The sequence below is a fragment of the Procambarus clarkii genome, chromosome 23 (assembly GCF_040958095.1).
Source record: "Procambarus clarkii isolate CNS0578487 chromosome 23, FALCON_Pclarkii_2.0, whole genome shotgun sequence".
In the NCBI taxonomy this organism is placed as follows: Eukaryota; Metazoa; Arthropoda; class Malacostraca; order Decapoda; family Cambaridae; genus Procambarus; species Procambarus clarkii.
This window is the reverse complement of record NC_091172.1, coordinates 10,850,076-10,873,619: the sequence shown is the minus strand read 5'-3', so window position 1 is coordinate 10,873,619 and position 23,544 is coordinate 10,850,076. Positions and strand designations below refer to the sequence as shown.

The following is a 23,544-nucleotide window of genomic DNA, read 5'->3' as shown; positions in this document are numbered from 1 at the left end:
AGTACTGTTAAGTAAATGCGGCTGGAAACGCGTGATTGTCAAACATGTTCACCAAACCTCATCATCTGCAAACATTCTATAATTAAAACTAATTCAAAATATAACTGCATTCACTGTGCTAAATAGGCCTAATCCCATGCATAAAGCAAATGAGCTTGTTGATGCTTGGGCCACAACTTCCAGCTTTGACAGTCTTCCTCTGCCCTCACAGAATGAATTAAATAATAGATATGTTGATAGAGCAAGGCTCCTTGACTTCATGCTTCATCAAGAAGATGACTGTGACATGCTTTTTACTGAATACGAACTAGACTCTGCTCTACATAAAGGCAAAGCTACATCACCCGGGGAGGATGGAGTTACTTACGGCATACTGCGTATGTTTCGGCTAGTTCCAGGGGAATCCCTTGTTTTAAGTGTATAATATGAGCTATGTAACTGGGGAGCTTCCACAGTTATGGACCAACAGCCTTATTATTCCCATTCCTAAACCTACCAAGCAGAGTGCTTTTCGCCCAATCTCCCTCACTAGTTGTCTCTGTAAGTGTCTTGAGAGGATGGTTCTCAACCGTCTCCTTTACAAAATTAGTAACTTGTTGTCTCCCCAGATATATGGCTTCATGCATGGAAAAGAGTGTACATCACTGTATTACCACATTCCTCACCCTGCATACTGATAGGTCATATACAACTTTGCTTGATCTTAGGTCAGCCTTTGACATTGCTAACCCACACGTCATTCTGAGTGAACTTGCTAAAATGAATGTTGGAGGATGGCTTCTACGGTGGATAAGAGGCTATCTATCCAACAGGAAGTCATCTGTACTGTTCCAAGGGCATAGGAGTGTGACGAGAGATTTTGAACGTGGCACTCCACAGGGAGGTGTCCTCAGTCCTGCTCTATTCAATGTGTTAATCAGTGCCCTTCTAAACCCAGTAACTAGGAGGCCCAGCGAACACATCATTAGCTATACAGATGATATACTGATACACCAGTAGGTATACCAACACCCAAAATGTTCTGAACTCTGTATTGCACACGTGTCAGGAAATAGGCTTAGTAAACTCATTAGAGAAAACAAAGATCCTGAACCGACGCCCACCCAGACGAGGTGGGGCCGTTCGCAAGATGCAACTGCATGATGGCTCTCTGCTCGACTATGTAACCAGGTACAAATACCTTGGTCTTGAGATTCCACTGTACCGCAATGTTGTAGCCAGACTGGGTCGTCAGTGTAGAGAGAGGCTCCGTGCTCTCAAGGCTGTGGTAGGCTACCATCCAAGCTATGGCGCAAATATGAGAATGGCAAAATATTTGATCCCTGATTGATTATGCTGCACCCATGCTTGCTCTAGTGCCTGAGAGAATGATTGGGGGGGGGGCTGGAAAAGATGCAAAACGAAGCCATGAGGATTATCCTCGGATGCCCCCGTACAACTAAATTACTAAGCATGACGAAGGAACTGAATATTTCATGTGTAAGTGATCGTATCACTGAAATTAATGCTTTAATTGGTATCAAGATGCTTAGGTTAACCCACCCTAACGCCTACACCGAAGCCCTCCAAGCCTTCTTTCTTGAAGGTCAGCATCCCTCCAAATGGATTACCAAAACTACCACTGTGCTTAGAATGTATAATATTCATCACCTCTACCAAGAGAGACAATAACGAAACTTTCCTGCCCCATGGGAGATCACCCCTTTCCAAATTACTGTCCCCCCTTTCCCACCTAAGAAGCTGATTTAAGAACAAGCCTTGCTTCGACAAGAAGCAAAGTACAATGCCTTAAGCCAAATTGATGCTTTGGTCAGAGAGCGCTTCCTTTCCCAGATTATTTACACTGATGGATCCTTGCATCAGTCCCATGGTGCAGCTGGAAGTGCAGTTGTTGTGACAGCGAGAGATGGTTCCTTCTCCCATGAGTGTGGAGCGCGTCTCAGTAACTGGGCCTCCACTCTTCAAACAGAATTGGTTGCCATAATCCTTGCACTCGAGCGCGTATATGAATCCAAAGATGACACCCTAATTGTAAGTAACTCCATGTCATCCTTGACTGCCCTCAGCTCCCCAAGGCATAGCTGTGATGTGCTTATCTCTGAAGCTAGACACAGATATAATGAAATAATCAATGATGGAGTCAGAGTTTGTCTCCTGTGGATTCCTTCCCATATTGGTCTCCGAATGCATGATGAAACTGATGAGTTGGCCAAGACTTTTTGTTCATAAAGAGGGAATTGATTACCAACTTGGACTGCCTTTGAGCAGCCTGAGGGCAGTAATATTCCGGGAACATCAACAAAATCTCGTAGACTTGAGGCAAAGTGAAATTCACACCAGTTCCTCCATCTTCGCATACTTTGTGTTATTATATAATGGAATGTGAAAAAATCGCGTAATTCAGAGATAACACCATAAATGTAATCCAAGAAATGTATAAGTACTTCCTTCATAATGATGAACTGCCGGGAATCTTAGTGAAGTATCCAGAATTTGCTTACTGTAGATAATTCATGTACATGACTGTAAAGCTGCCGCCCAGTTGGGTGGGTGTGGTGCAAGACTAGTAACTGTGTGACTCACCATAGATGTAAAGTGCCTTGTATAGTGACTGTTGTGAGCCTCTTGTTAAATCACTTGTGATACAAAAGATTATCGATGTGTGTATTTGTGTAAAAGATTGTATATATATGTACATGTATATATATAACGTTAATAATTTTGTAACTAGCTACAAAAGACTGTTACTTGCTTAGCTAAACGAACTATGGGGTTCAGTTCCTGAACTGATTATATGCCTCTGTAACCCTTTCTACCACCGTTCACGGGATGGGTATTGGGTGCATAATAAAGAAATAAATTGAAATAAATAGGCTCTGAGCAACAATTACTAGACTCGAACAAGGGCCTCAGAGATAGGAGTTCGCCGTTCTACCGACCTGACCATGGATACTCACAATACGGAAGGATGTCTGGGGTACCTAACTGAGACCCAACTGAGACTTTAACCTATTCCTAGAACACCACTAAGGTATCAGGAGGTTTATATCCCCTTCATTTATGTCATATAAAATCCAACCACAATAACATGGTTAATAAAATTCCATTCAATTGGATGACAGTACTTTTGAGGGCAATACTCTATGAAATGTTTGTAACCAGGCTATTGTAGTTTCCATCTTATAGGATAAGGATGAAAGACATATAAGCCTTCTGATATCTTTCTGGTGCACTACGGATATATAATAATATTAATATTTGCGAAAATATCTATTTTGAATATTCAGGACGGTAAAATAAACGAATGTTTTTGAAGAAAATTTCAGCTTGGCTGGGCAAAATGAATGGGTTCCCAGACACGCGTACATAATTTTCTCCTAAGGTGAAAACCAAAAACATTTTCATAGGTGAGGTTTGGCAGCTGAATTAGGACAACATTTGTCCTTTGTTTATTGTGACGGGCTGTAATTGTTAGTATTTTGAGTACGTGGGTTAACGTAGCTCGTTTCGAGAAGGGTTTAAACGTAATCGATCGTATTGGCGTGTAGAACGTTCGCGATCCACGAGCGGGAACACGTCGACTGGATTATCGAACATTTGGAAAATGTTTGCGATGACGGGAATGTCTGTGGACGGGTTGAGGTCCAGTATTGACGGTTCAGTAGAGATCTGTGTTTTTTTTTAATTATAGGTTCACCTCATCTACCACACACAGGTTCAATCACAGCTACCACACACTACAACTGTCCATCTCCCACCTCAACCACTGTTCACCACCACCACCACCACCAACCACTACTGATGGTGGTGGTTTGGTTGGGTGTAAATAAGGAGTTCCACATATAGGCCAACAGGCCTCACAATATGTTATTTTTAAGGCCACTTAATTATTTTTAGGGTTTCTGAACTTGAAGCACCCTGTTAATATGTCTCCCTTCTCTCTCACTCATAGTTCTCACGCTCGTCTCCACTCTCAACTTTGCCCATGACCACCTGTAACCACCTTTTGCCTTTTCCTGACCAATTTATGTGAATTACCCATTACCAACCCTTTACACTGGTAAAACTGAGCCTGGTGGGCTGTGACTCGTGGGTTGCAGGTGGACGGTACTCGGTGTTCGGGACGGGCGAGCTCCACATTCGTCACGTCACCAAGGCTGACGAGTTCCAGTCGTACCACTGCGAGACCCAACACGTCCTCACTGACGAGACCACCATCTCTGCTGTCGCTGGCAGGTAAGCCACATTCCCCATTTTCAATTTTTGCCCTTCGCTCTCTCCTCCCCCCAGGTAACCAGGAAGGTTTGGGGAGAGGGCGGGGGAGGTTACCAAATCATTCCCCAGGTATCTGAAACCCGGTTCGGCCACCCTGCTTCCCCCAGGTCTCTGCCACCGCGTTACTAAGGCTGTCACCAGGGTTCACCAGCCAAGGCACCAGCTGTGTGCACCTACAGGTCAGTGGGTGTTTACCATGCAAGTCAGAGTATCCCAGGTCATCTAAACTCTATTATCCAAGCCACCGCTGCATTGATTTCCAGAGGGAATGAACCGCTCAACAGGTAGGCCAGTTCAGCGAGCCAAGGCAACACAGTAGCAAGGTCAGCAAGACAACATGAGCAGTACCTTAATCAGGTCGTCAAATCAGCCAGATCAACATACGAGTCAAAATCAAAGGCTGAGCCAAATCATTAAACCGTGTTAGAAGAACAGGTGAACTAAGTAGAACATTTCAAACATTATTAGTGAATAGTGAAAAGGCACAGAAAACAAATCGGGGAACAAGTAACATAAAAAAAGACATCAATCAGGTTGTGAAAAACAAACAGTTGACGATGAGTAGGTCAGAGGAGCGCAGCAGGCGAGCAGGTCAAAGGGCAGCAGGTCAGCAGGGGCGAGAGAGGACCGGCCGGCGATGACTGACGTATCAGATTGCCGGTCAATATCCATTGAGAAGACTGACATGGGTGATACGAGAGAGGCGGGCAGTCAGCCGGACAACTGCCACACGAGGCACCCACGCCTTCCTGCACCCACGCCTCCCTGGACCCACGCCTCCCTGCACCCACGCCTCCCTGCACCCACGCCTCCCTGCACCCACGCCTCCCTGCACCCACGCCACCCTGCATCCACGCCTCCCTGGACCCACGCCTCCCTGGACTCACGCCTCCCTGGACTCACGCCTCCCTGGACTCACGCCTCCCTGGACCCACGCCTCCCTGGACTCACGCCTCCCTGGACCCACGCCTCCCTGGACTCACGCCTCCCAGCACCCATCCTCCCTGCACCCACGCCACCCTGCATCCACGCCTCCCAGCACCCACGCCTCCCAGCACCCACGCCTCCCTGCACCCACGCCACCCTGCACACACGCCTCCCTGCACCCACGCCACCCTGCACCCACGCCACCCTGCACCCACGCCTCCCAGCACCCACGCCTCCCTGCACCCACGCCACCCTGCACCCATGCCTCCCTGCACCCACGCCTCCCTGGACCCACGCCTCCCTGCACCCACGCCACCCTGGACCCACGCCACCCTGCACCCACGCCTCCCTGCACCCACGCCTTCCTGGACCCACGCCTCCCTGCACCCACGCCTCCCTGGACCCACGCCTCCATGCACCCATGCCTCCCTGCACCCACGCCTCTCTGCAGCCATGCCTCCCTGGACCCACGCCTCCCTGCACCCACGCCTCCCTGGACCCACGCCTCCCTGCACCCACGCCTTCCTGGACCCACGCCTCCCTGCACCCACGCCTCCCTGCACCCACGCCTCCCTGGACCCACGCCTCCCTGGACCCACGCCTCCCTGGACCCACGCCTTCCTGTACTCACGCCTCCCTGCACCCACGCCTCCCTGCACCCACGCCTCCCTGGACCCACGCCTCCCTGCACCCACGCCTCCCTGCACCCACGCCTCCCTGCACCCACGCCTCCCTGCACCCACGCCTCCCTGCACCCACGCCTCCCTGGACCCACGCCTCCCTGCACCCACGCCTCTCTGCACCCATGCCTCCCTGGACCCACGCCTCCCTGCACCCACGCCTCCCTGGACCCACGCCACCCTGGACCCACGCCACCCTGCACCCACGCCTCCATGCACCCACGCCTCCCTGCACACACGCCTCCATGCACCCACGCCTCCCTGCACCCACGCCTCCCTGCACCCACGCCACCCTGCACCCACGCCTCCCTGCACCCACGCCACCCTGCACCCACGCCTCCCTGCACCCACGCCTCCCTGAACCCACGCCTCCCTGGACCCACGCCTCCCTGCACCCACGCCTCCCTGGACCCACGCCTCCCTGGACCCACGCCTCCCTGCACTCACGCCTCCCTGGACCCATGCCTCCCTGGACCCACGCCTCCCTGCACCCACGCCTCCCTGCACTCACGCCTCCCTGGACCCACGCCTCCCTGCACCCACGCCTCCCTGCACCCACGCCTCCCTGGACCCACGCCTCCCTGCACCCACGCCTCCCTGGACCCACGCCTCCCTGCACCCACGCCTACCTGCGCCCACGCCTCCCTGGACCCACGCCTCCCTGCACCCACGCCTCCCTGCACCCACGCCACCCTGGACCCACGCCTCCCTGGACCCACGCCTCCCTGGACCCACGCCTCCCTACACCCACGCCTCCCTGGACCCACGCCTCCCTGGACCCACGCCTCCCTGGACCCACGCCTTCCTGGACCCACGCCTCCCTGCACCCACGCCTCCCTGGACCCACGCCTCCCTGCACCCACGCCTCCCTGCACCCACGCCACCCTGGACCCACGCCTCCCTGGACCCACGCCTCCCTACACCCACGCCTCTCTGCACCCACGCCTCCCTGCACCCACGCCTCTCTGCACCCACGCCTCCCTGGACCAACGCCTCCCTGGACACACGCCTCCACGGACACACGCCTCCCTGGACACACGCCTCCCTGGACACACGCCTCCCTGGACACACGCCTCCCTGGACACACGCCTCCCTGGACACACGCCTCCACGGACACACGCCTCCCTGGACACACGCCTCCACGGACACACGCCTCCCTGGACACACGCCTCCACGGACACACGCCTCCCTGGACACACGCCTCCACGGACACACGCCTCCCTGGACACACGCCTCTCTGCACCCACGCCTCCCTGGACCAACGCCTCCCTGGACACACGCCTCCACGGACACACGCCTCCCTGGACACACGCCTCCCTGGACACACGCCTCCACGGACACACGCCTCCCTGGACACACGCCTCCCTGGACACACGCCTCCACGGACACACGCCTCCCTGGACACACGCCACCACGGACACAATGCTCCCCGGATACGCGTCTCTGAACACCCGCCACATTTGACACATTTACTCCTTTGACTATAGCGACCAATAAGTGTCCTACACATGTGCTCCCACACATGTTGGATCCTGGAAGTTCTTCTTAAGTGTCCTACACATGTGCTCCCACACATGTTGGATCCTGGAAGTTCTTCTTAAGTGTCCTACACATGTGCTCCCACACATGTTGGATCCTGGAAGTTCTTCTTAAGTGTCCTACACATGTGCTCCCACACATGTTGGATCCTGGAAGTTCTTCTTAAGTGTCCTACACATGTGCTCCCACACATGTTGGATCCTGGAAGTTCTTCTTAAGTGTCCTACACATGTGCTCCCACACATGTTGGATCCTGGAAGTTCTTCTTAAGTGTCCTACACATGTGCTCCCACACATGTTGGATCCTGGAAGTTCTTCTTAAGTGTCCTACACATGTGCTCCCACACATGTTGGATCCTGGAAGTTCTTCTTAAGTGTCCTACACATGTGCTCCCACACATGTTGGATCCTGGAAGTTCTTCTTAAGTGTCCTACACATGTGCTCCCACACATGTTGGATCCTGGAAGTTCTTCTTAAGTGTCCTACACATGTGCTCCCACACATGTTGGATCCTGGAAGTTCTTCTTAAGTGTCCTACACATGTGCTCCCACACATGTTGGATCCTGGAAGTTCTTCTTAAGTGTCCTACACATGTGCTCCCACACATGTTGGATCCTGGAAGTTCTTCTTAAGTGTCCTACACATGTGCTCCCACACATGTTGGATCCTGGAAGTTCTTCTTAAGTGTCCTACACATGTGCTCCCACACATGTTGGATCCTGGAAGTTCTTCTTAAGTGTCCTACACATGTGCTCCCACACATGTTGGATCCTGGAAGTTCTTCTTAAGTGTCCTACACATGTGCTCCCACACATGTTGGATCCTGGAAGTTCTTCTTAAGTGTCCTACACATGTGCTCCCACACATGTTGGATCCTGGAAGTTCTTCTTAAGTGTCCTACACATGTGCTCCCACACATGTTGGATCCTGGAAGTTCTTCTTAAGTGTCCTACACATGTGCTCCCACACATGTTGGATCCTGGAAGTTCTTCTTAAGTGTCCTACACATGTGCTCCCACACATGTTGGATCCTGGAAGTTCTTCTTAAGTGTCCTACACATGTGCTCCCACACATGTTGGATCCTGGAAGTTCTTCTTAAGTGTCCTACACATGTGCTCCCACACATGTTGGATCCTGGAAGTTCTTCTTAAGTGTCCTACACATGTGCTCCCACACATGTTGGATCCTGGAAGTTCTTCTTAAGTGTCCTACACATGTGCTCCCACACATGTTGGATCCTGGAAGTTCTTCTTAAGTGTCCTACACATGTGCTCCCACACATGTTGGATCCTGGAAGTTCTTCTTAAGTGTCCTACACATGTGCTCCCACACATGTTGGATCCTGGAAGTTCTTCTTAAGTGTCCTACACATGTGCTCCCACACATGTTGGATCCTGGAAGTTCTTCTTAAGTGTCCTACACATGTGCTCCCACACATGTTGGATCCTGGAAGTTCTTCTTAAGTGTCCTACACATGTGCTCCCACACATGTTGGATCCTGGAAGTTCTTCTTAAGTGTCCTACACATGTGCTCCCACACATGTTGGATCCTGGAAGTTCTTCTTAAGTGTCCTACACATGTGCTCCCACACATGTTGGATCCTGGAAGTTCTTCTTAAGTGTCCTACACATGTGCTCCCACACATGTTGGATCCTGGAAGTTCTTCTTAAGTGTCCTACACATGTGCTCCCACACATGTTGGATCCTGGAAGTTCTTCTTAAGTGTCCTACACATGTGCTCCCACACATGTTGGATCCTGGAAGTTCTTCTTAAGTGTCCTACACATGTGCTCCCACACATGTTGGATCCTGGAAGTTCTTCTTAAGTGTCCTACACATGTGCTCCCACACATGTTGGATCCTGGAAGTTCTTCTTAAGTGTCCTACACATGTGCTCCCACACATGTTGGATCCTGGAAGTTCTTCTTAAGTGTCCTACACATGTGCTCCCACACATGTTGGATCCTGGAAGTTCTTCTTAAGTGTCCTACACATGTGCTCCCACACATGTTGGATCCTGGAAGTTCTTCTTAAGTGTCCTACACATGTGCTCCCACACATGTTGGATCCTGGAAGTTCTTCTTAAGTGTCCTACACATGTGCTCCCACACATGTTGGATCCTGGAAGTTCTTCTTAAGTGTCCTACACATGTGCTCCCACACATGTTGGATCCTGGAAGTTCTTCTTAAGTGTCCTACACATGTGCTCCCACACATGTTGGATCCTGGAAGTTCTTCTTAAGTGTCCTACACATGTGCTCCCACACATGTTGGATCCTGGAAGTTCTTCTTAAGTGTCCTACACATGTGCTCCCACACATGTTGGATCCTGGAAGTTCTTCTTAAGTGTCCTACACATGTGCTCCCACACATGTTGGATCCTGGAAGTTCTTCTTAAGTGTCCTACACATGTGCTCCCACACATGTTGGATCCTGGAAGTTCTTCTTAAGTGTCCTACACATGTGCTCCCACACATGTTGGATCCTGGAAGTTCTTCTTAAGTGTCCTACACATGTGCTCCCACACATGTTGGATCCTGGAAGTTCTTCTTAAGTGTCCTACACATGTGCTCCCACACATGTTGGATCCTGGAAGTTCTTCTTAAGTGTCCTACACATGTGCTCCCACACATGTTGGATCCTGGAAGTTCTTCTTTACAATGGCAAGCTTTCATAGATTATAACCAATGTCGCCAATAATTAATAACAACACCAACAACAATGTTTTACAAATAACTTCACAACCCACTAGCAGGTCTTCAGCACCTGGTCGAGGGATTGACTCTTCCAGAGTGCGACAATCTGGACGATCCTAATCCTCCAGCTTCTGCCGGTAGAGCTCTGTGGCCACCACTCTGTGGCCACCTGCTGGAGCCGTCGTCTACACTCTGTGGCCACCTGCTGGAGCCGTCGTCTATATCACTCTCTGTGGCCACCTGCTGGAGCCGTCGTCTACACTCTGTGGCCACCTGCTGGAGCCGTCGTCTACACTCTGTGGCCACCTGCTGGAGCCGTCGTCTACACTATGTGGCCACCTGCTGGAGCCGTCGTCTATATCACTCTCTGTGGCCACCTGCTGGAGCCGTCGTCTATATCACTCTCTGTGGCCACCTGCTGGAGCCGTCGTCTATATCACTCTCTGTGGCCACCTGCTGGAGCGGTTATCTTCAGGGGGACCCACTTCCATGGACCGTCTTAGGGCTTTTTCTTGTAGTGTCCGTCAGGTGCCCCAGACGAGAACTGTTTACCTCCTTCCTTTGCTCCATAATTTATTGTGGCATTTCTCTCGCTTATTAAATTGACTAAAAACACTACATTAGGCTGTACAATATATTGCTCTGTGCCACTATATATGTCGTTGGTTCAGCATTTGGCTGTGCCACAACATATGACTTAGCCACAATATATAGATGTTTCACAACATATGGCTGTTCTACCACGTAAATCTGTTGGTAGGGGAAGGCACAGAGGATTGTTGCATCTTTGCCCTTGAGTGACAGCTTTGAGTTCAAGGCAACTATTCTACCTGGGAATGAATTTGTTCCTGAGGCATATCAACTGATGTTTAAACATCTGAGGCGAAGGCCAGAGCAGACTTTGTTAGGATTTTCACAAGAGAAATGTAATATGTTTAATAAGTGGTTAGATGCTGGAAAGATTAAGGATCTGGACGAACCCCTCTCTCCAGTATGCAATATTCTGGGTAGAGAGAGTTTATGTAGCAATTTAGCTAGAGAGAGAATTTTATAGAAAGAAGGGGGTGTAGATATTTGTTCCTGGGAAGCGGCCGTCAGCTAACTGCTGGCAGACCGTAGCTTGCTGAAATCCCTATGAAAGTAGTGCCTGCAGTCAGGAGTTGATTATGAATTACGAGTAGAATGTATATACATGTTTTGTAAAAGAAAAATGGACTCTTTTTATGACCTACCGGAAGAGTAATGCTAAATAGGAATATTTAGAGATTAATCAGAGATGACTGGATATTTGGTATTAAGGGGCAGAAGTGACAGGCCGTCCTCAGTGACTAGACCATAAGATGGAAGACAGGGAAGAGGTTTTAGCGAGTCTCACTGGCTTAGAGGTTCACCCTCCGCTACACAGCCAGATAAGCCACAAATTTACATTTATCTAAAGTGCAGGAGATGATTGGGATTTTTGTTTGTTTTGATGTTTAGAGAAACAACAGAGTAGGGATATAGAGAGAGTCCAAGTCTCCTAATATGTTTCTATTGATCTAACAATGCCTGAGTGGATAATCCTTAAACCGTAAAATTACCAGGCTAAGGTGTCTAGGTTGAATATCTTGACTAGTATTAATGACAGAGTATTAAGGGAAAGTCCTTGACATGCCTCAACATGGCTGTGCCACAACATGGCTGTGCCACAACAAGGCTGTGCCACAACATGGCTGTGCCCACAACATGGCTGTGCCCACAACATGGCTGTGCCCACAACATGGCTGTGCCACAACAAGGCTGTGCCACAACAAGGCTGTGCCACAACAAGGCTGTGCCACAACATGGCTGTGCCACAACATGGCTGTGCCACAACATGGCTGTGCCACAACATGGCTGTGCCCACAACATATATGAATGTGTCTCAACATATAACTTGTCTCCGGCAGGTTGATGGTGAACGAGCCGAGGTCGTCTGTGCCGCCAAGGATCACAGACTCCCGCTCCGGTGTCACCGCCACCATCAGACGGACAGTGGAGCTGCCGTGCGCCGCCCAGGGCTTCCCCATCCCCCACTACCAGTCAGTCCCTCCTCCAGTTACCTCCTTCAGTCTGTAGTCCCCATCCCCCACTACCAGTCAGTCCCTCCTCCAGTTACCTCCTTCAGTCTGTAGTCACCATCCCCCACTACCAGTCAGTCCCTCCTCCAGTTACCTCCTTCAGTCTGTAGTCACCATCCCCCACTACCAGTCAGTCCCTCCTCCAGTTACCTCCTTCAGTCTGTAGTCCCCATCCCCCACTACCAGTCAGTCCCTCCTCCAGTTACCTCCTTCAGTCTGTAGTCCCCATCCCCCACTACCAGTCAGTCCCTCCTCCAGTTCCCTCCTTCAGTCTGTAGTCACCATCCCCCACTACCAGTCAGTCCCTCCTCCAGTTACCTCCTTCAGTCTGTAGTCCCCATCCCCCACTACCAGTCAGTCCCTCCTCCAGTTACCTCCTTCAGTCTGTAGTCACCATCCCCCACTACCAGTCAGTCCCTCCTCCAGTTACCTCCTTCAGTCTGTAGTCACCATCCCCCACTACCAGTCAGTCCCTCCTCCAGTTACCTCCTTCAGTCTGTAGTCACCATCCCCCACTACCAGTCAGTCCCTCCTCCAGTTACCTCCTTCAGTCTGTAGTCCCCATCCCCCACTACCAGTCAGTCCCTCCTCCAGTTACCTCCTTCAGTCTGTAGTCACCATCCCCCACTACCAGTCAGTCCCTCCTCCAGTTACCTCCTTCAGTCTGTAGTCACCATCCCCCACTACCAGTCAGTCCCTCCTCCAGTTCCCTCCTTCAGTCTGTAGTCACCATCCCCCACTACCAGTCAGTCCCTCCTCCAGTTCCCTCCTTCAGTCTGTAGTCACCATCCCCCACTACCAGTCAGTCCCTCCTCCAGTTACCTCCTTCAGTCTGTAGTCACCATCCCCCACTACAGTCAGTCCCTCCTCCAGTTACCTCCTTCAGTCTGTAGTCACCATCCCCCACTACCAGTCAGTCCCTCCTCCAGTTCCCTCCTTCAGTCTGTAGTCACCATCCCCCACTACCAGTCAGTCCCTCCTCCAGTTACCTCCTTCAGTCTGTAGTCACCATCCCCCACTACCAGTCAGTCCCTCCTCCAGTTACCTCCTTCAGTCTGTAGTCACCATCCCCCACTACCAGTCAGTCCCTCCTCCAGTTACCTCCTTCAGTCTGTAGTCACCATCCCCCACTACCAGTCAGTCCCTCCTCCAGTTCCCTCCTTCAGTCTGTAGTCACCATCCCCCACTACCAGTCAGTCCCTCCTCCAGTTACCTCCTTCAGTCTGTAGTCACCATCCCCCACTACCAGTCAGTCCCTCCTCCAGTTACCTCCTTCAGTCTGTAGTCACCATCCCCCACTACCAGTCAGTCCCTCCTCCAGTTACCTCCTTCAGTCTGTAGTCACCATCCCCCACTACCAGTCAGTCCCTCCTCCAGTTACCTCCTTCAGTCTGTAGTCACCATCCCCCACTACCAGTCAGTCCCTCCTCCAGTTACCTCCTTCAGTCTGTAGTCACCATCCCCCACTACCAGTCAGTCCCTCCTCCAGTTACCTCCTTCAGTCTGTAGTCACCATCCCCCACTACCAGTCAGTCCCTCCTCCAGTTACCTCCTTCAGTCTGTAGTCACCATCCCCCACTACCAGTCAGTCCCTCCTCCAGTTCCCTCCTTCAGTCTGTAGTCACCATCCCCCACTACCAGTCAGTCCCTCCTCCAGTTCCCTCCTTCAGTCTGTAGTCACCATCCCCCACTACCAGTCAGTCCCTCCTCCAGTTCCCTCCTTCAGTCTGTAGTCACCATCCCCCACTACCAGTCAGTCCCTCCTCCAGTTCCCTCCTTCAGTCTGTAGTCACCATCCCCCACTACCAGTCAGTCCCTCCTCCAGTTCCCTCCTTCAGTCTGTAGTCACCATCCCCCACTACCAGTCAGTCCCTCCTCCAGTTACCTCCTTCAGTCTGTAGTCACCATCCCCCACTACCAGTCAGTCCCTCCTCCAGTTCCCTCCTTCAGTCTGTAGTCACCATCCCCCACTACCAGTCAGTCCCTCCTCCAGTTCCCTCCTTCAGTTTGTAGTCACCATCCCCCACTACCAGTCAGTCCCTCCTCCAGTTCCCTCCTTCAGTCTGTAGTCACCATCCCCCACTACCAGTCAGTCCCTCCTCCAGTTCCCTCCTTCAGTCTGTAGTCACCATCCCCCACTACCAGTCAGTCCCTCCTCCAGTTCCCTCCTTCAGTCTGTAGTCACCATCCCCCACTACCAGTCAGTCCCTCCTCCAGTTACCTCCTTCAGTCTGTAGTCACCATCCCCCACTACCAGTCAGTCCCTCCTCCAGTTACCTCCTTCAGTCTGTAGTCCCCATCCCCCACTACCAGTCAGTCCCTCCTCCAGTTACCTCCTTCAGTCTGTAGTCACCATCCCCCACTACCAGTCAGTCCCTCCTCCAGTTACCTCCTTCAGTCTGTAGTCCCCATCCCCCACTACCAGTCAGTCCCTCCTCCAGTTACCTCCTTCAGTCTGTAGTCCCCATCCCCCACTACCAGTCAGTCCCTCCTCCAGTTACCTCCTTCAGTCTGTAGTCACCATCCCCCACTACCAGTCAGTCCCTCCTCCAGTTACCTCCTTCAGTCTGTAGTCACCATCCCCCACTACCAGTCAGTCCCTCCTCCAGTTCCCTCCTTCAGTCTGTAGTCACCATCCCCCACTACCAGTCAGTCCCTCCTCCAGTTACCTCCTTCAGTCTGTAGTCCCCATCCCCCACTACCAGTCAGTCCCTCCTCCAGTTACCTCCTTCAGTCTGTAGTCACCATCCCCCACTACCAGTCAGTCCCTCCTCCAGTTACCTCCTTCAGTCTGTAGTCCCCATCCCCCACTACCAGTCAGTCCCTCCTCCAGTTACCTCCTTCAGTCTGTAGTCACCATCCCCCACTACCAGTCAGTCCCTCCTCCAGTTACCTCCTTCAGTCTGTAGTCACCATCCCCCACTACCAGTCAGTCCCTCCTCCAGTTACCTCCTTCAGTCTGTAGTCACCATCCCCCACTACCAGTCAGTCCCTCCTCCAGTTCCCTCCTTCAGTCTGTAGTCACCATCCCCCACTACCAGTCAGTCCCTCCTCCAGTTACCTCCTTCAGTCTGTAGTCACCATCCCCCACTACCAGTCAGTCCCTCCTCCAGTTACCTCCTTCAGTCTGTAGTCACCATCCCCCACTACAGTCAGTCCCTCCTCCAGTTACCTCCTTCAGTCTGTAGTCACCATCCCCCACTACCAGTCAGTCCCTCCTCCAGTTACCTCCTTCAGTCTGTAGTCACCATCCCCCACTACCAGTCAGTCCCTCCTCCAGTTACCTCCTTCAGTCTGTAGTCACCATCCCCCACTACCAGTCAGTCCCTCCTCCAGTTACCTCCTTCAGTCTGTAGTCACCATCCCCCACTACCAGTCAGTCCCTCCTCCAGTTCCCTCCTTCAGTCTGTAGTCACCATCCCCCACTACCAGTCAGTCCCTCCTCCAGTTACCTCCTTCAGTCTGTATTCACCTAGTTGTGCTTGCGGGGGTTGAGCTTTGCTCTTTCGGCCCGTCTCTCAACTGTGTATCAACTGTTTCTACTACTACTACTACTACTACTACTACTACTATTTTATCCCCCACACATACATACACCAGGAAGCAGCCCGTGACAGCTGACTAACTCCCAGGTACACATTTACTGCTAGGTAACAGGGGCATAGGGCGAAAGAAACTCTGCCCATCTGTGGCGCAGTAGTAGTGGTGGTGGTGGCTGTTGTTATTTAGTGGTAGATATCGTTATCTTGAGGTTATCTTGAGATGATTTCGGGGCTTTAGTGTCCCCGCGGCCCGGTCCTCGACCAGGCCTCCACCCCCAGGAAGCAGCCCGTGACAGCTGACTAACTCCCAGGTACCTATTTACTGCTAGGTAACAGGGGCATTCAGGGTGAAAGAAACTTTGCCCATTTGCATCTGCCTCGTGCGGGAATCGAACCCGCGCCACAGAATTACGAATCCTGCGCGCTATCCACCAGGCTACGAGTCGTTGTAACTTTTATTGTCGTAACTTTTATTGTTCTTGGTAGATGTGGTCGTTGTTGTTTAGTGGTAGGTGTAGATGTGTTGACTGTTGTTGTTGTTGATTAAACGGTAGATGTAGATGTGTTGACTGTTATTATTGTTTAGGTAGACGTAGTTGCATGAATTGTTGTTGATGGTTTTACTGGTATTTACAGTTGTAATAACTTGTTGTTTAGTGGTAGATGTAGGGGTAGACGCTGTTGTTAAGTGGTAGATGCTGTCGTTCAGTGGTAGATGTAGGGGTAGACGCTGTTGTTTAGTGGTAGATGCTGTCGTTCAGTGGTAGATGTAGGGGTAGACGCTGTTGTTTAGTGGTAGATGTTGGGGTAGATGGTGTTGTTTAATGGTAGATGTAGGGGTAGATGCTGTTGTTTAGTGGTAGATGTTGGGGTAGATGCTGTTGTTTAGTTTTAGATGTTGGGGTAGATGGTGTTGTTTAATGGTAGATGTAGGGGTAGATGCTGTTGTTTAGTGGTAGATGGTGTTGTTTAGTGGTAGATGTAGGGGTAGATGCTGTTGTTTAGTGGTAGATGTTGGGGTAGACGCTGTTGTTTAATGGTAGATGTAGGGGTAGACGCTGTTGTTTAGTGGTAGATGTAGGGGTAGATGGTGTTGTTTAATGGTAGATGTAGGGGTAGACGCTGTTGTTTAATGGTAGATGTAGGGGTAGACGCTGTTGTTTAGTGGTAGATGTAGGGGTAGACACTGTTGTTTAGTAGTAGATATAGGGGTAGATGCTGTTGTTTAGCGGTAGATGTTGGGATAGATGGTATTGTTTAGTGGTACATGTAGGGGTAGATGCTGTTGTTTACTGGTAGATGTTGTTGTAGATGCTGCTGTTTGGTGGTAGATGTAGGGGTAGACGCTGTTGTTTAGGGGTAGAGGCTGTAGTTTAGGGGTAGAGGCTGTTGTTTAGAGGTAGGGGTAGATGCTGTTGTTTAGTAGTAGATGTAGGGGTAGACGCTGTTGTTTAGTAGTAGATGTAGGGGTAGACGCTGTTTTTTAGTGGTAGATGTAGGGGTAGACGCTGTTCTTTAGTAGTAGATGTAGGGGTAGACGCTGTTGTTTACTGGTAAATGCTGTTGTTTAGTGGTAGATGTAGGGGTAGACACTGTTTAGTGGTAGATGCTGTTGTTTAGTGGTAGATGTTGGGGTAGATGGTATTGTTTAGTGGTAGATGTAGGGGTAGATGCTGTTGTTTAGTGGTAGATGCTGTTGTTTACTGGTAGATGTAAGGGTAGACGCTATTGTTTAGTGGTAGATGTAGGGGTAGACGCTGTTGTTTGGTGGTAGATGTAGGGGTAGACGCTGTTGTTTAGTGGTAGATGTAGGGGTAGACGCTGTTCTTTAGTGGTAGATGTAGAAGTAGAACAGTTGTTTAGTGGTAGATGTAGGGTAGATGTTGTTTGGTGGTACATGTAAGGGTAGATGTTGTTTAGTGGTAGATGTAGGGGTAGACGCTGTTGTTTAGTAGTAGTTGTAGGGGTAGATGTTGTTGTTTAGTGGTAGACGTAGGGTAGATGTTGTTGTTTAGTGGTACTTATAAGGGTAGATGTTGCTGTTTAGTTGTTTAGTGGTAGATGTAGGGGTAGACGCTGCTGTTTAGTGGTAGATGTATGGGTAGACGCTGCTGTTTAGTGGTAGATGTAGGGGTAGACGCTGCTGTTTAGTGGTAGATGTAGGGGTAGACGCTGTTGCTTAGTAGTAGATATAGGGGTAGACGCTGTTGTTTAGTAGTAGATATAGGGGTAGACGCTGTTGTTTAGTAGTAGATATAGGGGTAGACGCTGTTGTTTAGTGGTAGATGTAGGGGTAGACGCTGTTGTTTAGTGGTAGATGTAGGGGTAGACGCTGTTGTTTAGTGGTAGATGTAGGGGTAGACGCTGTTGTTTAGTGGTAGATGTAGGGGTAGACGCTGTTGTTTAGTGGTAGATGTAGGGGTAGACGCTGTTGTTTAGTGGTAGATGTAGGGGTAGACGCTGTTATTTAGTGGTAGATGTAGGGGTAGACGCTGTTGTTTAGTTGACTCTCCCACCGGTGACTACGCGGCTGACAGCTTAACTTTTGCAAGTTTTAGCCCATTACCAGTCAGTATACAGTCACCAGCAGTATACAGTCACCAGCAGTATACAGTCACCAGCAGTATACAGTCACCAGCAGTATACAGTCACCAGTCAGTATACAGTCACCAGCAGTATACAGTCACCAGCAGTATACAGTCACCAGCAGTATACAGTCACCAGCAGTATACAGTCACCAGCAGTATACAGTCACCAGCAGTATACAGTCACCAGCAGTATACAGTCACCAGCAGTATACAGTCACCAGCAGTATACAGTCACCAGCAGTATACAGTCACCAGCAGTATACAGTCACCAGCAGTATACAGTCACCAGCAGTATACAGTCACCAGCAGTATACAGTCACCAGCAGTATACAGTCACCAGTCAGTATACAGTCACCAGTCAGTATACAGTCACCAGCAGTATACAGTCACCAGTCAGTATACAGTCACCAGTCAGTATACAGTCACCAGCAGTATACAGTCACCAGCAGTATACAGTCACCAGCAGTATACAGTCACCAGCAGTATACAGTCACCAGCAGTATACAGTCACCAGCAGTATACAGTCACCAGCAGTATACAGTCACCAGCAGTATACAGTCACCAGCAGTATACAGTCACCAGCAGTATACAGTCACCAGTCAGTATACAGTCACCAGTCAGTATACAGTCACCAGCAGTATACAGTCACCAGCAGTATACAGTCACCAGCAGTATACAGTCACCAACAGTATACAGTCACCAGCAGTATACAGTCACCAGCAGTATACAGTCACCAGTCAGTATACAGTCACCAGTCAGTATACAGTCACCAGCAGTATACAGTCACCAGTCAGTATACAGTCACCAGTCAGTATACAGTCACCAGCAGTATACAGTACAAAAAACACTTACAATCAGCAGTCAGTTCATTCTTCCACCAGTTCCACACACTCGGTAGTTTGTGTCAGTCATCATCAACCCAACAGTCAGGAGCCAGTTAGTAGCGGCACTCCTCACCAGTCACTGTCCTGCTCTAACAGGGTCCAGCAGGTCCAGTCACTTTAACATCAGTCCGTCGCATGTAATTATTTTCTTTTGAAATTTCACCGCCGCTGTTGTTCGTATTGTTGTAAACTAATTCATTAATTTCTAGTATAACATTGCTGTCAGTTACCGTGTGTGTGTGTGTGTGTGTGTGTGTGTGTGTGTGTGTGTGTGTGTGTGTGTGTGTGTGTGTGTGTGTGTGTGTGTGTGTGTGTGTGTGTGTGTGTTTACTAGTTGTGTTTTGCGGGGGTTGAGCTTTGCTCTTTCGGCCCGCCTCTCAACTGTCAATCAACTGTTTTTACTAACTACTTTTTTTTCCACACCACACACACACCCCAGGAAGCAGCCCGTTACAGCTGACTAACTCCCAGGTACCTATTTACTGCTAGGTAACAGGGGCACTTAGGGTGAAAGAAACTTTGCCCATTTGTTTTTGCCTCGTGCGGGAATCGAACCCGCGCCACAGAATTACGAGTCCTGCGCGCTATCCACCAGGCTACGAGGCCCCTCCACCAGGCTACGAGGCCCCTGTGTGTCTGTGTGTGTGTGTGTGTGTGTGTGTGTGTGTGTGTGTGTGTGTGTGTGTGTGTGTGTGTGTGTGTGTGTCCGGCCGTTCTCTCTCTTCCTCTCTCTCTCAACCTGAATTTAATATACAAATTATGACACCTTGTTGGCGTTTTAGTGCGGCCTGTCAGTGTATATTTACTAATGCCATTTTTTCAGCAATTCTAATCAATCATATTTTTTACCCAGTAAATCTGTCATTAAAACTATATATAAATTTGTATATGTATTAAAAATTCATCCATTGAACTATTGGCAATCTATTTTTGTATTAATTAGAATTTTAAGTTCATAGAGAAGTGAGTGAAGTCCATCTAAGGTGTTGGGTGACCCGACAGGTGGCATCGGATGTTTGGGGAGGAGGAGGTGGCGGTGGTTCAAGACGGGCGCATCCAGCAGGTGGGCGGGTCGCTCCTCATCCGTCAGGTCACCGCCGCAGACGCTGGCAGGTAGGAATTACATCAAGGGTGTCGCGGCTGACGCCCCCAGACACCAGGTAAACAAATGGGTCCCACGTCTGATATTGTTCTGAAGATCAGTAGTGTACTGACACCTACATGGTCGGGGCACCTAGGTGTACCTGGGGTGTGGTGACACCCACATGGTCGGGGCCCCTAGGTGTACCTGGGGTGTGGTGACACCCACATGGTCGGGGCCCCTAGGTGTACCTGGGGTGTGGTGACACACACATGGTCGGGGCCCCTAGGTGTACCTGGGGTGTGGTGACACCCACATGGTCGGGGCCCCTAGGTGTACCTGGGGTGTGGTGACACCCACATGGTCGGGGCCCCTAGGTGTACCCGGGGTGTGGTGACACCCACATGGTCGGGGCACCTAGGTGTACCCGGGGTGTGGTGACACCCACATGGTCGGGGCCCCTAGGTGTACCCGGGGTGTGGTGACACCCACATGGTCGGGGCCCCTAGGTGTACCCGGGGTGTGGTGACACCCACATGGTCGGGGCACCTAGGTGTACCCGGGGTGTGGTGACACCCACATGGTCGGGGCCCCTAGGTGTACCCGGGGTGTGGTGACACCCACATGGTCGGGGCACCTAGGTGTACCCGGGGTGTGGTGACACACACATGGTCGGGGCACCTAGGTGTACCCGGGGTGTGGTGACACACACATGGTCGGGGCACCTAGGTGTACCCGGGGTGTGGTGACACACACATGGTCGGGGCACCTAGGTGTACCCGGGGTGTGGTGACACCCACACGGATGGGGGGCATTTATGAAGGGCAGGATGTCAAGAGGGTCAAGGTGGCCGGTTGAGCAGGGTGTCCACAGGGGGAAAGGGTGTCCAATGAGACAGAGAGGGCAATGTGTGTGATGCGTAGGCGTTCCTAAGTCACAGCAACCCTTCTCCGTCCCCCCCATCCGTCCTCCCCACCATTTCCTCCCTCCCCTGTCCCCCCTGGTCCTCCCCACCATTTCCTCCCTCCCCTGTCCCCCCTGGTCCTCCCCACCATTTCCTCCCTCCCCTGTCCCCCCTGGTCCTCCTCATCATTCCCAACTCCTCCGCCCAATGCGTTCTCTGATGTTCCCGTCAGAAAAAAGGGAACATCAAATGATCTGATGTTCTCATCACTGAAAAATAAGAAGGATTAACAAAAAACGAAATGAAAAACATTATAAATAAAAAATTAATCTATACTCATGAAATGCAATGTCACACAAAATCTATATAAATAAAAATGGAAATGTTCGTTTGTTCAAAATCGCTAATCTCAGGTTTTTATATACCTACTATATAGATGCCACACCTGTGACAGGTAAAAACATGCATTTTTTTTTAAAAGCACCATCTGTTGCACGTTAAAGCAAGAATAACATGAGTATCAAGTTTGTTTATACAGTCATATGGTCTAGTGGTTAAGGTACCAGGTTAATGGTCTAGTGGTTAAGGTACCAGGTACAGCAAGGTGCATAACGCTGCTGGCTATCTGGGATCGAATCTTTCTGCGGGATGGATTTTTTCAGTTGCATATTGGCTTGGGGACCTTTGCTTAATTAGCAAATAGGCAATATTTGCCTATTAGGCAAATTGGGCCTTGCATAGTAGGCCGAGAAGTGCATTCTGGCTACTATATATATATATATATATATATATATATATATATATATATATATATATATATATATATATATATATATATATATATATATATATATATATAATTAGGAGGACCAACGCTAGTAGGAATACATATATTTTGACGAAATTTTGTAGTCTTTTTCCCATCTTCGGAACAATTAAAAATAATTTTTTTTTTTAATAAATGTTGGACCAAATTACATTCATTTTTTTATCCGATATTAATAATTAATTTGCACTCAAATATACAAAAATATATTAGAGAGAATATATAATTAAAAAAGTAAGTCTATGTGTATTGAAATCGATAGTTAAAACAGGTGGTAAATATAGATATATTATGAAAATAACATATATATTCATAAGGTGTCTAGTGCGTAGCATCATAAGGTTAAAGGAGCGGTGATCCTTAAGACCTCCGTAGCACTCCTCCGCTCAATGTCTTACAAGTAACTGATCCGTATTTTGAAATACAAGTGTCGGGCATCGAGCACGGTCTTGCACATGCGCGTGATGCATGGCAACGGAAAATGACGACTTGTTAATTAGGCAACACCTTTTGGGCCATTCCCTCTATGGACACCCTGCCCCTCTATGGACACCCTGCCCCTTTCTGGACACCCTGCCCCTCTCTGGACACCCTGCCCCTCTGGACACCCTGCATCTCTCTGGACACCCTGCCCCTCTGGACACCCTGCCCCTCTATGGACACCCTGCCCCTTTCTGGACACCCTGCCCCTCTGGACACCCTGCCCCTCTCTGGACACCCTGCCCCTCTGGACACCCTGCCCCTCTGGACACCCGGCCCCTCTGGACACCCTGCATCTCTCTGGACACCCTGCCCCTCTGGACACCCTGCCCCTCTGGACACCCTGCCCCTCTGGACACCCTGCCCCTCTGGACACCCTGCATCTCTCTGGACACCCTGCCCCTCTGGACACCCGGCCCCTCTGGACACCCTGCCCCTCTGGACACCCGGTCCCTTTGGACACCCTGCCCCTCTGGACACCCGGCCCCTCTGGACACCCTGCCCATCTGGACACCCTGCCCCTCTGGACACCCTGCCCCTCTGGTTACCCTTCCCCTCTGGACACCCTGCCCCTCTATGGACACCCTGCCCCTCTGGACACCCTGCATCTCTCTGGACACCCTGCCCCTCTGGACACCCGGCCCCTCTGGACACCCGGTCCCCTCTGGACACCCGGCCCCTCTGGACACCCGGCCCCTCTGGACACCCTGCCCCTCTGGACACCCGGCCCCTCTGGACACCCTGCCCCTCTGGACACCCTGCCCGTCTCTGGACACCCTGCTCCTCTGGACACCCGGCCCCCTCTGGACACCCGGCCCCTCTGGACACCCGGCCCCTCTGGACACCCTGCCCATCTGAACACCCGGCCCCCTGGACACCCGGCCCCTCTGGACACCCGGCCCCTCTGGACACCCGGCCCCTCTGGACACCCGGCCCCTCTGGACACCCGGCCCCTCTGGACTCCCGGCCCCTCTGGACTCCCGGCCCCTCTGGACACATTGTCCACTATGAACATCCTT

At 50.7% G+C, this 23,544-nt stretch overlaps 1 protein-coding gene across 5 annotated transcripts in view; it reads left to right on the top strand.

Annotated features, from left to right (window-relative positions):
• The window catches only part of LOC123753826 (cell adhesion molecule Dscam1), a 1,066,948-nt gene that overhangs the window by 922,765 nt on the left and 120,639 nt on the right, over positions 1 to 23,544 (top strand). For all 5 annotated transcript variants that reach the window (XM_069329883.1, XM_069329881.1, XM_069329882.1 and 2 more), the window contains exons 6-8: positions 4,101 to 4,236; positions 12,050 to 12,181; positions 20,237 to 20,347. In XM_069329883.1, coding sequence (XP_069185984.1) covers positions 4,101 to 4,236; positions 12,050 to 12,181; positions 20,237 to 20,347 — 379 coding nt within the window. The remainder of the gene's footprint in view (positions 1 to 4,100; positions 4,237 to 12,049; positions 12,182 to 20,236; positions 20,348 to 23,544) is intronic.